The sequence below is a fragment of the Salvelinus fontinalis genome, chromosome 20, assembly GCF_029448725.1.
Source record: "Salvelinus fontinalis isolate EN_2023a chromosome 20, ASM2944872v1, whole genome shotgun sequence".
NCBI lineage: Eukaryota > Metazoa > Chordata > Actinopteri > Salmoniformes > Salmonidae > Salvelinus > Salvelinus fontinalis.
In genome coordinates, this window is record NC_074684.1 from 14,125,999 (window position 1) to 14,143,580 (window position 17,582).

Genomic DNA, 17,582 nt, shown 5'->3' on the forward strand with positions numbered 1-17,582 from the left:
CATTGTCCGCATAAAGAAAATTCCACAAATTAACTTAAGGCACACCTGTTCATTGACATGCATTCCAGGTGACTACCTCATGAAGCTGGTTGAGAGAATGCCAAGAGTGTGCAAAGCTGTCAAGGCAAAATGGTGGCTACTTTGAAGAATCTAAAATATTTTGATTGGTATAAAACTTTGATTACTACATGATTTCATATGTAATTTCATAGTTGATATCGTCACTATTATTCTACAATGTAGAAAATAGTAAAAATAAAGAAACCCTTGAATGAGTAGGTGTCCAAACTTGACTTGTACTGCATGTCTACACTTCGTGTAGCGTTAGCAATGATGCTAACAATAACCATCCTCTGGTAGAGATGGAAAGGCTTTCACAAAAAATTTCAATTAAATGTAGCCTATGCCTATGCCTGGCAGGATGACTCACTGAACACGCTTTTTCTATATTAAATGAAGATATCCATGTGATATTGTTACATACTGTACAACGATATGACATTACAAATTATTAATTTAAAAAAAACTTTTCAATGTCGTTTATGACGTGCCCCCCATAAAAAGACCAGTAGCCTTCACGTGTAGTTTGTTGTTCATGTTGGCCAATCAAAGCAGCTAAATGTGTAGTTTACTAATGCAATAAAATTACAGAATTAAAAAGTTAGAGAAATTAGGAGACTAGAACGAGCAGACTACAACGAGCAACCAACAGTTGTTTTATCTGAATGTTATATGAGATTACATGACCAAAAGTATGTAGTGTAGTTGACAACTGCCCGTTGAACAGCTCATTCCAAAATCATGGGCATTAATATGGAGTTGGTCCCCCCCCTTTGCTGCTATAATAGCCTACACCCTTTTGGGAAAGCTTTCCACTAGATGTTGGAACATTGCCGGGACCTGCTTCCATTCAGCTATAAGACCATTAGTGAGGTCGGCACTAATGTTGGGCGATTAGGCCTGGCTCGAAGTCGGCGTTTCAATTCCTCCCAAAGGTGTTCGATGGAGTTGAGATCAGGGCTCTGTGCAGGCCAGTCAAGTTATTCCACACAGATCAACAAACCATTTCTGCATGGACCACGATTTGTGCACAGGGGCATTGTCATGTTGAAAAAGGAAAGGGCCTTCTCCAAACTGTTGCCACGAAGCACAACATTGACTAGATTGTCATTGTTCACTGGAACTAAGGGGCCTAGGCCGAACCATGAAAAACAGCCCCAGACAATTATTCCTCCATCAAACTTCACAGTTGGCACTACGCAGTCGGGCAGGTAGTGTTCTCCTGCCATCCGCCAAACCAAGATTTGTTCATCGGACTGCCAGAAGTGAAGTGTGATTCATCACTCCAGATAACACCTTCCCACTGCTCCAACGTCCAATGGCGGCGAGCTTTACACCACTCCAGCCGATGCTTGACATTGTGTAGGGGGATCTTAGGCTTGTGTGCGGATGCTTGGTCATGGAAACCCATTTCATTACGCTCCTGACACACAGTTGTGAAAACATTGCTTCCAGAAGCAGTTTGGAACTCTGTAGTGAGTGTTGCAACCGAGGACTGACAATTTGTACACGCTACGCACTTCAGCAGTCCCGTAATATGAGGTTGCGTGGCCTACCACTTTGCGGCTGAGCCATTGTTGCTCCTAGACGTTTACACTTCATAGTAACAGCACTTAGAGTTGACCGGGGCAGCTCTAGCAAGGCAGGAATTTGACGAACTGACTTGTTGGAAAGGTGGCATCCCATGACAGTGCCACATTTAAAGTCACTGAGCTCTTCAGTAGGGCCAGTCAACTGCAGGTGTTTGTTTATGGAGATTGCATGGCTGTGTGCTTGATATTATACACCGGTCAGCAACGTGTGTGGCTGAAATATCCAAAACCAAACATTTGAAGGGGTTTAAATACAATGCTTAAACTAGAACAGGGAGAGCAGCTGGCAAAGGAGAGAGGGTGTCGTTCATTCGCTGCAGAAGTAAGCTGAAAGAGGGGAAGAGACGCAGTAGCCGACTCAGCTACAGCCACGACTAGCTAACTTATAGCTGCCATAGTTACACTTTATATATATATGCAAATGAGTAACTATGGCAGCTACAAGTTAGCTAGTCTTGGCTGTAGCCTAGTCAGCTACTGCGCCCCCCCCCTCCCTCTTTCTGCTTGCTCCGGCACACATGGCTCTTCTGTAGCTGCAGCAAACGAGCACCAGCCTCTCTCGCTGTTGTAGTTTAAGCATTGTTGTGGACTTATAGAACATCCAATTTTGTTGTTTTTCTAAAAACATTTTTAGATTGAGTGAAAACTGAATCGGGCAAAAAATACAACTGATTTTATAGGGCCCAAGACCTCCCACGAACACACACCAAAAGATAAATTCCAACTGGTTTTAATTTCAGCCGCAGGACAAATGAAATGCTGGGTCATGTTTATTAGAGCACCTTGGAGCAAGACGCAACAGAACGAGCATGGACAAGTTCAGATAATAGCCTACCTTCCCGTTTCCACCAATTTATGAGCTGTTTTGTTCATACTTAACCCCGTTCTGGAACATTACAAAAAAAGAGCCATCTGTAGTGTTCTACGACTCACGAGATAGAGGCTAAATGGCAGCCCTAGTGCCTGGCCATATATCCTTGTCTACTTTTTTTTCTTGTACAAGGCCATTTACTGGAGCAGTGTGCCAAGAGATGTGGCGCTTAACGCTGAGAACTTGGCCGGCACGCACACACTCCGCTGTGTGTAAACACACGGCCCATTGAGCATGCCGCTACTATGCCAACAAAGTCATTAGCCATGCACCAACAATACAAAAAACACCTCCTCTGGGGTCCTAATAAACCAGTGTAGGGTTCAAGGGTAAGCACCTAACTGAAGGGGGGAAGTGCACACGCAAATATACACTGACATGCGCCCACAGACAATGTTCATTATTTTATTGCCCCGAAAATCATTTTGGCATCATAAACCAACCCAGGGCTCTATGCTGACCTATTTTTACAATTAGCTTGTGTACACCTAATTTGGAAAATGTAGGCGTTTAAAGAAATTTAGGAGCACAATTAAAAATATTTGAGTAATAAAGCTAGAATCCTTACATTTTTCTAGGCGCATTCCTAAAGAGAAAATTCCAGGTCGACAGAAAAATATTCAGACGCATATGTGAGTAAAATGGTAGCACTGTAAAGCCCTGCAACAGTCAAATGCATGTCATTGGGAACTCCCAAGTTCCAGATTAATAAAAAGTATGAGCAAGGATTTACGTAGATTATTTTATATAATTTAATACCAAAATGTAAAGATATTCATACAATTTAGGGCCTACCCATTTTAAGGAAACAACGAGAGGAATCCACTAGAGACTATTGATTAACCCCCTGACAGACCAGAACAATGATATAGACTAATACCAGTTTCAGACCGGGTGCATCTCAACAGCCTCGGGCCAAAGTGGCTTCCTCCACTCATTCCCTTCATTTGCACTGATATGAGTCAGGTTAGGAGAGAGAGCAATGCGTCTGAATGACAGACTGAATCCTAACTAGATGCTTTACCACCCTTCTAAATCATTTAGATTGCAGACATCGGAGGAAAACGAGACGAGGAGAATGTCTGATTATGGAGTGCACTGGTTAGCCATGGGTTGTGATGCAGCCCACCTTAACCATCAGCTGTTCCCAACCAACCTAATACACTGAACAAAAATATTAAAATGCAACAATTTCAAAGATTTGAGCTAAGGTTCATATAAAGAACTAAGTAAATTGTAATAAAATGGATCAGAAAGCCAGTCAGTATCTGGTGTGGCCACCATCTGCCTCATGCATCGCAACATCTTTGCATAGAGTTGATCAGGCTGTTGATTGTGGCCTGTGGAATGATGTCCCACTCCTCTTTAATGGCTGTGTGAAGTCTCTGGATATTGGCTGGAACACGCTGTCGTGCACGTCAATCCAGAGCATCAATGGGTGACATATCTGGTGAGTATGCACGCCATGAAAAACTGGAACATTTTCAGCTCCCAGGAATTGTGTTCAGATCCTTGCAACACGGGGCCGTATTTTATCATGCTAAAACAGGAGGTAATGGGGGTGGATGAATGGCACGACAATGGGCGACAAGGTCCCGTCACGGTATCTGTCCATTAAAATTGCCATTGATAAAATGCAATCGTGTTCCTTGTCCATAGTTTATGCCTGCCAATACCATAACCTCACCATGGGGCACTCTGTTCAATGTTGACATCAGCAAACCGCTCGCCCACACAAACGCCATGCACGTTGTCTGCCATCTGCCCAGTACAGTTGAAATCGGGATTCATCCATGAAGAGCCCACTTGTCCAGTATGCCAGAGGCCATCGAAGGTCAGCATTTGCCCACTGAAGTCGGTTACGAAGCCAAACTGCAGTCAGGTCAAGACCCTGATGAGGACGACGTTGGAGGCAGCTTATGGTAGAGAAAGGAACATTCAAATCTCTGGCTACAGCTACACAAGGTGCACCTGTGTATTGTTCATGCTGTTTAATAAGCTTATTGATATGCCACACCTGTCAGGTGGATGGATTATCTTGGCAAAGGAGAAATGCTCACTAACAGGGATGTAAACTAATTTGTGCACAAACAGAAATTTGCTTATTGTGCACATAGAAAATGGGATCTATTATTTTAGCTCATGAAACCAACACTACGTGTTTATATTTTTGTTTAGTATATAATAAGCCATTTAACAGACTTCTCCAAAGCGACAGTGCAAGCATACATTTCCCGTATGGGTGGGCACCAGCGGGAATCAAACCCACGATATTGAAGTTGCAAGTGCAACGCTCTAAAAACTAAGCTAAAACAGTACCACCCTTCATAGCCAGGTCAATAGCACATCTCGGCCTGCCTGTCGTCAGAGGAGCAGCCAAGCTGGTCTACATCTCCCATACTGCACCTGGGGCGCACCAGATAAAGCAGCCATCCCACAAGCCGGGGAGGAGGGGATAGAGAACGTGCTTTGGAAATTATGATAGTACAGTCCCATTTTGGTGTTCTCCACCTTCTACACATACACTATGGAGCCACTGATGAGTTTAGTTTTTGTGGCCCCCACCCCCATCAAAGTTGCCCATCCCTGCTCTAGGCTACAGCCGCTGCAGTATGGACGTGCACATTAAGTATATTGTGGGATTCTGGCATTACAAGTTATTTTGTTAACATCTCTGCACAGCCCCACATTCCCAGGTACTGCAGCAGCCCTACCTTGCTCACACTCAGAAAGATCCAAACGTGCAAAATGTCAGGTGTGCACCAAAAACAGACCAATGGGAAGAAGCTCATCCATCCACAACTTAATTTGCTCATTCGGTTAGTGGCCAGCTATCTAAACTTGCAGCAAGCATGGTCAAAATACATCCTACCTTACCAGCCTCGCGAGGCCTAAATCAGCATGTTTAGCCACTAGTTCCTGACAGAGCCCCAGCAGAGTAGGGTGAAATTGCCCCCAGACGCTGATCTTGGGTCAGTTTTGCATTTTCCCCATTAATGGTAAAGGTTAGGATTGGTCCTAGATCTGTACATAGGGGACACTCACCCTGGAGCTAGTGCAAGAGGCTGCATGCCTAGTGTGTGCTTATGCGGCAGCCAGGCCACCTCGAGCTGAGGCCCAATATTATTTCAATTACATAGGTAAGGAGGACCGCAGCACCTGCACGCAACTAATTTACCAAGTTGCGTCCCAAATAGCCACAGATTCCCTTTAAGGGCTCTGGTCAAAAGTAGTGCACTATTAAAAAAAAGAAAATTGGGTGCAATTTGGATGCACTCTAAGAGCGAGGAAGAAAAAGGAGGCCACGCGACCTGTGTTTGAATAGAGAAACACAGGCTACCTGCTGCAATCACAGACTAAACACCTACACATATGCACGAGAGAGACCCACACCATCTTGCCCAAAGAGAGTTTATGGACAAGCAGAGACAGCAATCAAAGCTTTAGATGTGTTTACCTAGCTACGAATTTCTGAGCCGACTAGTTGAAAAATCTGCAGAAATGCACCTTGAGCAAGGCACTTGACCCTAATTGCTCCCGTAAGTCACTCTGGTTAACGGCATCAGCTAAAATGTCATGTACAATAAAACAATAACATTTAACCAAAGATCAATTGAAGAAGTCAATGTACCCTAAAATTAGCATGCCCAAATAATCTCACTGATTTGTTTAATGAATGGTATATTGTGGGGTCTTGACCTGGTGGTTCACAAAAACAAAACTGTTGAAACCAGTTTGGGAACCTCTGATATGGTGTAAAAAGCAGGGGGAAGCTTGGGAAGGCGTTTCATAAATGGTTCACCTTTGGAGCACTTGGCCTTGCTAATTGGCGGAGTGTCTTTGGTTTAGGGCTGGGCGGTATACCGTATTATACAGTTAGGGATGCACTGATCCGGTTTTTACTTTATCCTATATAACGGTCTTAGAATGTTTAGTTTGTTAAAATGTGATACGCTGTGTGATACGCAGTCAATGCAACAATGTTGATGACAACGATGCTGTTTTCACTTTGCTAAATCCACTAGCATTGTATAATTACACTATTAGTTTGTTTCTTACATCTGCAAACAGCTAGTTTGTCTTTTCTTAGCAAGTGGGCCTAAATCTTGTTAGCCGCTAATGCTAATTAGCTGGCAGGCTAGCTAATAAATGTACTGAGTCAGTGCAAACGTAATTAGCTATACAGCCTGATAATACCAGTGATAGCATAGACCTAAATCAGCATGTTTGTGCAATAGTATCTTTTAAATCAAAAAAGGAATACGCAAAGCATGAATGTTAGCTACATGAAGTAGCTAATATAATACATTCTTTGTAGCCAAAGATTCAAGTTCTAGGAAACAACACTGATTCATACCCTGTCATTCACTTGTCGTCATGTCAAACACTTTCAAAAAAGCACCGACTATTATATTCTAACTATAGAATTAGAATAATCAGTCTATTTCCATGATTCCAAAGTGTTGTTCTAAATCACAAGTCAAATCGCAATTGCAACATTTGGTGAACAATAAGGCTTAGATTGTCTGCCCATATCATACAGCCCTACATGGCAGTGTGGAAACGCAGAAACTAATGAAATGCTGAACAAAATGTTTTTGTTTGAAATTGAACCGTCTAAAACAAAATCAGAATGGAGAAAGCCATTGAAATCACTTAGGATGCATGTGTTGCCACCCTAGGGTCACGCACTACTCAAAGCAAATGTAGAACTTATAATAAAAGTAAAACTGTCCATTTGTGATAATTTTGGTCATATCACCCAGCCATACTTCTAAAAATATCTTCCTCCCATGACCGGTGGGTGCATTGATGGCCGGGGAGAGGAGAATGCAGCCTCTTAAGTGTGTCTATTCCTTCCCCTTTCAAGGGAAGATGCTGCAAAAGGCCCCACACAGCCTCAGGGTCGAAAGAGTGAAAATCTTTGAGCTGGCAGACAAAAAGTGATTTGTTTGTGTCGAGGAAAGGAGAAAAAAGAAAGCCAGAGATAGATTCTCCGGGTCTTTCTGTCGACAAACTTCCTGGCAAAATCAACAACAGCTCTCTGCACAACGTTGCTGCAACGTCACGACAACGTGCCCCCGAGTCTGGACGTCCACTGACATTACATCTGGGGACTAGCATAAGCATAGAGAAGAAAAACACAGTATACGCCTCATAAGGTTGAATTGGATTTGACCTTGTTGAGTTGTCACATGCGTGCTCTATTCTTAAAAATATATTTATTTTATGGCACAATATGGCAAATGGATTGAGTCCCACTCCCCAAAGCGTTTTAGTTATAAAAATCGGTATGATAGGCATATTGGTAAACAAACAGACTATACAGCTACAAATAGACTATACTAAACAAGTTAAACGTCTTACCAGTGATGAAAGGTTTCCCCACACACACATCTATGTCTAGCCTACTTGGAAATATGGGGATCTGGTGTCCCACACCGAATAGCCTGAAGCCACAGGGCTCTTCTCACAGGCTCCATTTCCCTAAATCAGGAGCATTGAGAACCGTAGGGCGGGATTTTTTTTTTACCTCGTTACATGTACATTGACCAACACTAGGGCTGTCCGCGACTAAGAAAAAATCTTGGTCGACCAAAAGGTTCGTTATTTTTAAAAACATTTTTTCATATATAGACATGTGTTTTCATCAAATATATGCACTGAGCTTGTCTGATGCTTTAAGTGCACTGTTTGATTAAATAATTAAAGACACAAATGACTAGAGGAGTCCGACCGCAATTGATTTGATTGTGCCGGGCCAAGATCAGACTTGCTGGAAGCAAGTGACTAGCAACCATTGTCTCGCTCTCCTCCCTGTTGCAGAGACCACCAAAGAACATCAGTGTTAATCGCACTGTCATTGTTGCTGAAGCTGCAACGTATATTACAGCCATTTGTCTGAAAAGTTGTTACCAAAATCACTCATTTGTTTAGGAAGACATTCCGTATTCTCTCAAACTTTGCCCTTTGTGTGACACGTCACATGCATGCATACGACCAATAGGGCCTGACCTATAGCATATCATAACAAATAAATTGGTTATAAACTCTGAACACCGTAACAACAAAAATGGATGCAGAGGATGTGAAAGACGAAATGGGGAATGTCTACTGGTTGCTCAGGAGGTAAAGAGGAAGTCAGATGTGTGGAATAAATTGATCTAGTTGCAGAAAATACTGGAGATCAAGAAAAATTAAAAAGGTAAGGAGAAAGGGCTGCATGCATATTAAGTGTGCCAAACAAGTGCTGTTAGATTACAATATACAATTCTGACCATTTGGAACAATGTAAACACTAAATATGCGTACCAGAGAGTCTGTTCTGTTTTTTTTGTTAAAATGATTAAATCACCTTAAGTCGCATTAATTTGTGAACGCATTTTCCAAAATGGAACATTTCATTTATTGTTTATGGTAATTATTCAAGGGTCGATTTATTTTAAAACTAAAACGCTTGATTGCATTTCAAATAATGAATGAATCGTATGCTGTGTGAAGACAAAGAAATGAATGATTGATACAGTAGCATAAATAAAAGTATTGAAATATAGGCATAAATTAGTTATGGTATTAAGACTAAACAGGATGTCCCCTTAGGTCTACAGCTTGACGGTGGTTATACAAGGCTGCTATACTAAACCTACTAATGACTTAACTTATTACAATGATGATCATAAGAATAACGAGATCTAGAAAAAGGTTATTATTTGACAATTTGGAACAGTGTAAACACTAAATTATAAATAATACCAAAGAGGCTGTTCTAATGAGAAAAAGCATAAAGCATTTAATACAGCATAGAAAGGATTAACAGCAGAATTTGTGAAATTGTTTATCCAACGAGTTTGCTTGAGGCTTGGTGCTCAAGGAATCAGTTTGCTATTAAACAAACATTCAACCCAGCAACAGAAGCAGGATCTGTAGATATACTGTATATGGATGATTTATGAAGCCAGGCACATTTAACAGTTCGGCTATTGATCATAGACCTAATTAAACTGGTTTTCAATCTACTCACTTATTCTTAGACAATTAAGGCAAGGGCTCTTTTCTCGTCTCCTTATTCTGTTGCTGCCTCTGCCGCATTGTTATACAACAACAATATGCTGGTTAAAGTGTCAGACCCAATAATCGCTAAGGTAAAACTGTATGAGCATATCCAACTTTATTTTTTATTTTTTAGATAATATATTAAAACTAGGGTTGCTAAGGGACGTAAACCTTCTGGGAAATTTCCGGAAACTTTCCATGGGAAGTTAAGCCCGGGAATTTGGGGAATTTTTGGCTAAAGTTATAAGCTAACAGTGAACCTTTTTTTGTGGGATACACAAAGCAATTGTAGGACTTACGGCATATTTTGGTTAAACGATCCCCACATTTAATAGAATTGCAACCCTCTGCATGCACAGTGCTTTCTTCAATCACAAGTACAAACAGACTATACAGCTACAAATAGCGTTGTCATTATGGGGTGGTGTTGTCATTATGCTTGACAGTCTCCTGGAGGGGAAGGAGTCTCTCCAAGAAATGGCTATATCACAGTCTGCCGATATGGACAGTCCCATCAAGAGGATCCTCCTGGATGATGTATTTTGGGAGAGTGGTAAGCAGCCTGAAACCTATAGCAGTAGCCATTGCACAGATTGGCATTGTCTCCCTCAAACTGTCTGATGTTCAGAAGAGGAGAAATCTGAACTGCCCTGCCCACTTCACTGTTGCTCCAAGCAGAGGAAACTGCAGTTCTGAAATACATCAAAAAGTGTGAGGACCTCTGCCTGAAGCCCATACACGCCACAGCATACATGTTGGACCCCAAGTATGCTGACAGGACCATCCTCGCTGGTGCAGAGATCAACAAGGCATATGGCGTCATCACTACCGTGTCTCGCCACCTTGCCCTGGATGGGGGCAAGATTCTTGGCAGTCTAGAGAAGTACACTTTCCAAGCAAGGGCTTTGGGATGGAGATGCAATATGGCAGTCATGCCAACATATCTCAGCAGCCACCTGGTGGAAGGGACTTTGTGGATCTGAAGCTCTTTCCTCCATCATCCTCCAAATACCACCAACATCAGCCGCCTCAGATCACAACTGGTCCTTGTTTGGGAACACACACACGGGTTGAAAAACTGGTGGCCAGCCAGGCAAATTTGAGCCTGACAAATAATAAACCATCTGCAACAAGGTTGGAAAGTGACAGCGAAGATGAGGCCTCAGTCTGATGTTCAAGAGGTAGACATTAAGGAGCTCCAGGGAGAAGACATAGAAGCATGAGAGGAAGATCGTCTCGAACCTAAAGCTTTGGTTATCATTTTACAGATGTATGTTGAATATGTTTTTGGGAGATGCGATGGATCATTCAATATTCCCTTTATTTTGTTGTTCAGTGAAATCATCCCATGTTTAGAGTAAAGTCAATTAAAGTTCAATTCATAACTAATTGCTTTTTTTATTTCTATTGGAAGGATTAAATAATTTGCAATTATGTCTACTTATGACAAAGTAAAAGGTTTATATTCGTCTCCATATGACAAATATATCCAATTCAAAAGCATCTACATCGAAATGGTATTACTACTAATTCCCATATGTTCCCGTTAATTCCCACCTCTGAATATTCCTCAAAATGTGCAACCCAAATTAAAAACACAAATAAATTAAAACAAGTCATTGCCAAGAGGATGTGGACACCTGCTCGTCGAACATCTCATTCCAAAATCATGGGCATTAATATGGAGATGATCCCCCTTTAATGCTAGAACAGCCTCCACTCCTGGGGAAGCGTTCCACTAGATGTTGGAACATTGCTTCCAATCAGCCTCAATTGCATTAGTAAGGTTGGGCACTGATGTTGGGCGATTAAGCCTGGCTCACAGTCAGCGTTCCAATTCATTCCAAAGGTGTTTGATGGGGTTGATGGGCTCTGTGCAGGCCAGTCAAGTTCTTCCACACAGATCTACCAAATCATTTCTGCATTGACTTCGCTTTGTCCACGGGGTCATTGTCATCCTCAAACACGAAAAGTCATTCCCCAAACTGTTGTCACAAAGTTGGAAGCACAGAATCTACAATGGCATCCTGTAGCGTTAATATTTCACTTTATTGGAAATAAGGGACCTAGCCTGAACCATGAAAAACAGCCCCAGACCATTATTCCTCCTCCAGCAAACTTCAGTTGGCACTATGCATTGGGGCAGGTAGCCCTTCTCCTGGTATCCGCCAAATCCAGATGAATACGTCAGACTGACAGATGGTGAAGTGTGACTCATCACTCCAGAGCACGCCTTTCCACTGCTCCGGAGTCCAATGGCGTCAAACTTTCCACCACTCCAGCCAACGCTTGGGATTGCGCAGGGTGATCTTAGGCTTGTGTGCGGCTGCTTAGCCATGGAAACCCATTTTGTGAAGCTCCTGACAAACAGTTATTGTGCTGACGTTGCTTCCAGGGGCAGTTTGGAACTTGGTAGTGAGTGTTGCAGCCGAGGACAGGCGATTTTTACACGCTTCAGCGGTCCCGTTCTGTGAGCTTGTGTGGCCTATCAGTTCTCGGCTGAGCCGTTGTTGCTCCTAGACGTTTCCACTTCCCAATAACAGTGCTTACAGTTGACGGGAACAGCTCAACAGGGCAGACATTTGACGAAGTGACTTGTTGGAAAGGTTGCATCCTATGTCGGTGCCACTTTGAAAGTCACTGAGCTCTTCAGTACAGACCATTCTACTGCCAATGTTTGTCTGGAGATTGCATGGCTGTGTGCTCGATTGTATACACCTGTCAGCAATGGATGTGGCTGAAATAGCCGAACCCATTAATTTGAAGGTGTGTCCACATACTTTTGTAGTATAGCAACATGGTCTAGGAAAAGTAATTTCAACAGCACACTGATGAGTTTCAGAACCGTGGACAGTGACCACTATCCAATGCAGGAGAAACTGCATAATATCATTTTTATTACTGTCGCACCATTGTTCTTATGTAATAACCATATACAATTCAGGAGCAGGTCTTAAGAGTGATGACTGTCCCATCCCCACGGCCTTCACAATGGATTAGTCCACTCAGACGGGTGTCCTTTTTTTTTGTGCTAGTGCTAGTCTAAACAAATCTCGGTCGACCAACAGACTATCAGCCCTAAACACAGCAGCTTTTTTGGCATGTTTTGTCATTTCTGTATAACTAAAAATGTACGACGAAGTTGGCTCTTTTACAATAGGGGTCAATGGGAAAGAATGTTTGTTGTCCCCAATTTGTGGGTGTGGTCGAGGGGAATACATTATGTGAATATCGACTCGGTGTATAGCATGAGCCACATCAGTTAATTATAATGTCAACATTGTACATACCGTGGAAATTATGGCATCACAATTGCAGGCAGCCATTGCGAGTGTACCCATAAGTTTACCAGTCAAATTACCAGGGTTAGAGGTTCCAAGCCCATTGTATTCATTCTATTTCTACGTGCTGCTGAATTGTGGAAGACTGATTTTCTACAACACCTTCCTTGTTTCAACAGGTACAACGTTTTATGTGGTGAAGAGTCCATGTTACGTCAGAAACAGACTCAACACGAACGCCGGCCGTCGTGTCTTCAGTCAGATGTTCGTTCCACACATTTTTTTTTTTTTCCATGATTGTGCCGGCCCTATAAACCCTAGATCTTTTTCCTGGTTAAATAGGGCATTTTGGTTCAGGCGACTTGCACACATCGTAGAGGTAAATCAGATCTAGTAGTGACATTTTCCAACCCCTTCTGAAACCAACCATTATTACACATCAACCCAACGTAAATTATGATTTTAGCACATTTGGACATGAGCTAGACACTCCATCCTTACTGTAGTCCAATAGGCAGCCATCTGTTCTCTAAATTCGCTAAATGCACAATCAGTAGTGTAATCAACATGGTGGCTGGGACCCTAGCTTCCCAGGTGAGCCTCATACAAGTGTCTCTGGTCAAAGGTAGTGCACTATATAGGGAATAGGGTGAAATTTGGGATATACAACTCTCCTTCTCCACTGAAAGCACCATAGGGGGCAGGAGAGAGGGAGGGAGGGAGCCACATTGTTTACTAAAGGCCTATCTAACCGTTGCCTGGCGACGGCCCAGGCAAGCTCCCAATCAGGTGTGGCTGTGCTTGCTGGTTAGCCTTGGATCAACTGTTCCCCTGCCAGGCCCAGGGAAGTCTATCGACAAACAGAAGCCTTTCTCACAGTAGAGATCGAGGGAAAGATAATTCATTGAATAGGGGAATTGATAAAGTAAAAAGGGAAGAGATTGAGAAAAAAGAGAAAGGGGGTGATAGAACATTTATCAATTGAGTAAGTGACAGAACTTAGTTCTATTGTATCCCCATCTGATAGCTGATGCAGTGCATCACCCTAGAGTGAACCCCTCCCTCCAAGCTGACCTAAGATCTGTGAGTAAGAGCAACTTCATCAACTACTGCTGGTAGGCTATATGGGCTAGTAGAAGCCAGGCATAGATCATGGACCGTGTGTGCGTCAGCCCGCAACAAGGCTCCAAATGGACATCTGGCCACGGCTGACAGTCACTACACTATCTTTGTTGCTTCAGCGAGCAACCTGTAACACACAGCAGTGAATAGACCAGCTAGCTGTGACATCTGCCACTGGAATAGTAGGGCACTGGGCCCATATCAATAGTCTAATGTGGCTTCCACACCACCGACAGTCCAAATCTATACTTGTGAGGGCAACTACCTAGGAGGCGTCTTCCAAGTGTTTCGTTGAACCTAGCTTGTGTTTTCAAGGGAGGGGAGGAGCGAGAGAGAGCTACTTGAGACTATTGAGGTGTCCGCGGAAGCAGCTGCTGGGCACTTAAGGTAATGACAGGGGAGCTGGACTAGAACAGGTCTCTTTGCCTGTGTTGTAAAGCATACATGTTGCATAGGGACTTGAGATGTATCCCTTTCAGCTCCCTCAGGATGATCAAGGAAACGAGGGAATTAAGTTAGTGGATAAGAAAAAAAAACATTTGAGATCTGCGTGTGGTGGTGAGGTTTGTGGTGGGGGGGGAATAGGTAGCTTTAGCTAGCACTATTCGGTTGCATCTCTACCAAAACTCAAATATGTTTCAACCTATAGCTTGTTCTCCATCTTTTTAAATAGTGAACCAACATGTTCTCCGCCCTTTCATTTCCATGACTGATAAATATGGAAATAAGTAAATGGAACATGATTTTCCTAATGGTGAGCGAGTGGCGCGCCTTTTCTTGTGCTCTCGTCTGCAGCAAACAGTGAGCAATACATATAGTATCCTGATAGGCCTGGGAATTGCCAGAGAGAGTTAATTGCCCTTTTTAATAGATTAAGTTTTGTTTTGTAAGGGATGCTAATATTAACCTAATTTTCCAATTAATAAAATGTGCCGGGGGGGTATTGGCCTACTGAAACCGCAGACAAGCTCATTTGAGACTGCTATTCTCTATGCACCTTTACATTACAAATACAACTGTTTTCTTATCATAGTGGTGAAAATAAGTATGCACTTGCATAATCCGTATGCACACAGACAGACACACGGTGAGGCACACGCAATTGCGCCCAAGGTGCCACCTGCCACCCACTCAGACAGCAGGGGAAGCTGCGTGAGCTCTATGCAAAGAGAGCGGGATCAAGAACGTCACCTTATATGCACTGCCTCGCTTGCCTGTAGGCAGCTGTAATTTCGTTTTAATAAGAGCTCGTCACAAACTAGTGCACTCGGACGCTCCGAATAACGAACCCACATAATAATCGAAGGGGACACCAGCCTTGTGTAGTGCCGTTGCAATTGAGGTTACTGCTGTGACGTGGACCCAAGGGGATTCGGGTCTAGGAAAGCAACAGGGAGCTACAGCAGTCATCCCAAATCACACGAATGCATCATGACTCTTGTCTAGAATAACAATCGTATAAACTCTATGGTATTTCGGTGGCAAAGGCTACCTTGGAAATTATGTAGCCCGTCGACACGAACCCTATCCAGTGCCTGATAGTGACATATACTACTGTGTATGGCACTGACAAATATCCAATAAAACATTGGATTATCCTAAAATACACTATGGCTTATTAAAACATTAAATGGTGGTGGATTGATTAGGAAAGATGTACACTTACCGGCCATGCGTACTGAAAAGAGATAAGAACCTTGCCAGCATCGTTGATTTTGTTTTGGTTATTCTTCGTGTTCTTAAAAGAAAATATATTTCCACCAAGAACGTGTGTAGATCCAACTCCGTAGGTGCAAGAGCCAGTGGTTAGGACCTCGGTTTGGTACTCCTTTAAGCAAATTTTTAAGTAAGTATCACACTCGTCCCGACTACAGCGCAGATCCTGTGAGTTCCTTGTGCCGTCGCAGCATTCCCCGTCCGACAACTCACCGTTCACATTCTGAACAGTAATCAGTTGCAGCTCAAAATAGCCAGAGCACTTGGACACCTAAAAATAAAATTAAAATAGAAAATTACTGAAAATTCTGTGTTTGGTCGGGTTACTATATGCGTGCGTAAACCGATAGTGGTGCACGCGACCACCGGGAATTTGTTGGAAAGGCTGTAAGGACACGCCTGACGGCCAAACCGATATTTAATTTCAGAATATATTACAATTATGTTCGAGTTAGGGTCAGGTTTAAAGTAAAGCTCCGTTTCACGTTTTGGCTAGTCGGTTTATGCGTCAGTTGTGTCCTTATAACGTTAGTATCCCCTGAGTTTGATAAGCTTGTTTACCAAGTAATTAATAGGTGGGGGATAATTGGGTCAATAATCTTACAATGTGTTTACTCATGTAGCCTACCTTTGGCACAACATGTTCTGTCATTAACCTACAAAAATAGGCCTTTCTTTCCAAGAAAATGCATTGGCTAGCAGTGCATCTATGTAGTAGCCTATGCATGAGGATCCTTTGCTAATATCGTTAGAAACAATTAACTGCAATGAAACTTAGAACATGTAACGTTAGGCTATTTAAAATATAGCCAAATGACAAGTGCATGACAGCAAAATGGAGAGTAACAATTCCTCACACTTCAACCTCGTCATGGTTACAATGCATGATCACATGATTCAATTGACGGCTGCGTAATTTAATTATCGATTAATATCTGAATAGGCAAATAAATAGGCCCACGCCCACTAACTTTTGACAACGATTGTTTATAAATCAACATTTATTTGGCGTAATATTTGACAACAACCCTCTTACCTCCGTCCATATCGTCAATAGGAGGCACAGTATTGAGAGGCAATTCGTAATCCTTGTACAATTCCACATGCCTGCGAATAATTAGTATATCATAGGGAAAAAGCGATCCAAAACGGAAAAGAGCCGTTGACCGGCGACACAGTTCTCCGCTCCTGACATGCAAAATTCACAGCGTGCTTTTTTCCTCCGTATATTTCCAAAATTCACCGAAATATTAGCCTACATGCGTGTGTAGCAGGCAGCCGACGCAGCGTTGTGATGGTCCAGCCACAAGAACCTCCGTCAAATCACTCCACAGCAACTGATATGTTTCCCAGCTACAGCCCGCCTGAGGAAGTCTTTTTGATTGGCAGTTCAACAAACCACTCACAAATCCGAATGCTTGCAATTGGCAAGAGCCGTCCCTGAGCCAACCAAAGGCACCGGGGGCGGAGTATTTCCAAAAACCTTGAATTACATGGCTTGGGTAAATGAGAACTGAGAAGCCGCATAGACAGACCGATTGTGTGTGATAGGCTATGTCTATCAGGTTACAGGTTATTTAAATACAACATTTGAGAAATATATCTAAATACAGGATAATATGCCCACCGTGGTTTTGGCTGTAGGTTTGCAATTGTATTATCAGGGTAGAACTACGTCTTAATTCCGCCGCTCACAGCCAATTTACAACGGGCAATATGCAATTTATTTGCACTAGACTAATTGTTGTGAATCTAAATTCCCTTTTCAAATGTTGAATGAATGTCTTCTGTGTGAATAAAAATTTTCGGCAAATAGCCCACAACATTGATTTAACTTTACTCTAAGCATGGGCTTTACCTACTGTTTTTAAAATAGCCTAAAATAAC

The 17,582-nt window shown here is 42.6% G+C and overlaps 1 protein-coding gene across 2 annotated transcripts in view; it reads right to left on the reverse strand.

Moving 5' to 3' along the window:
• jag2b (jagged canonical Notch ligand 2b) overlaps positions 1–17,041 on the reverse strand; it is a 101,446-nt gene extending 84,405 nt beyond the window's left edge. For both annotated transcript variants that reach the window (XM_055872482.1, XM_055872481.1), the window contains exons 1-2: positions 16,732–17,041; positions 15,646–15,966 (exon numbers count right to left, since the gene is read on the reverse strand). In XM_055872482.1, the coding sequence (XP_055728457.1) occupies positions 15,646–15,966; positions 16,732–16,800 (390 nt within the window). In that variant the 5' untranslated portion in view covers positions 16,801–17,041. The remainder of the gene's footprint in view (positions 1–15,645; positions 15,967–16,731) is intronic.
• Positions 17,042–17,582: the final 541 nt, after the last annotated feature.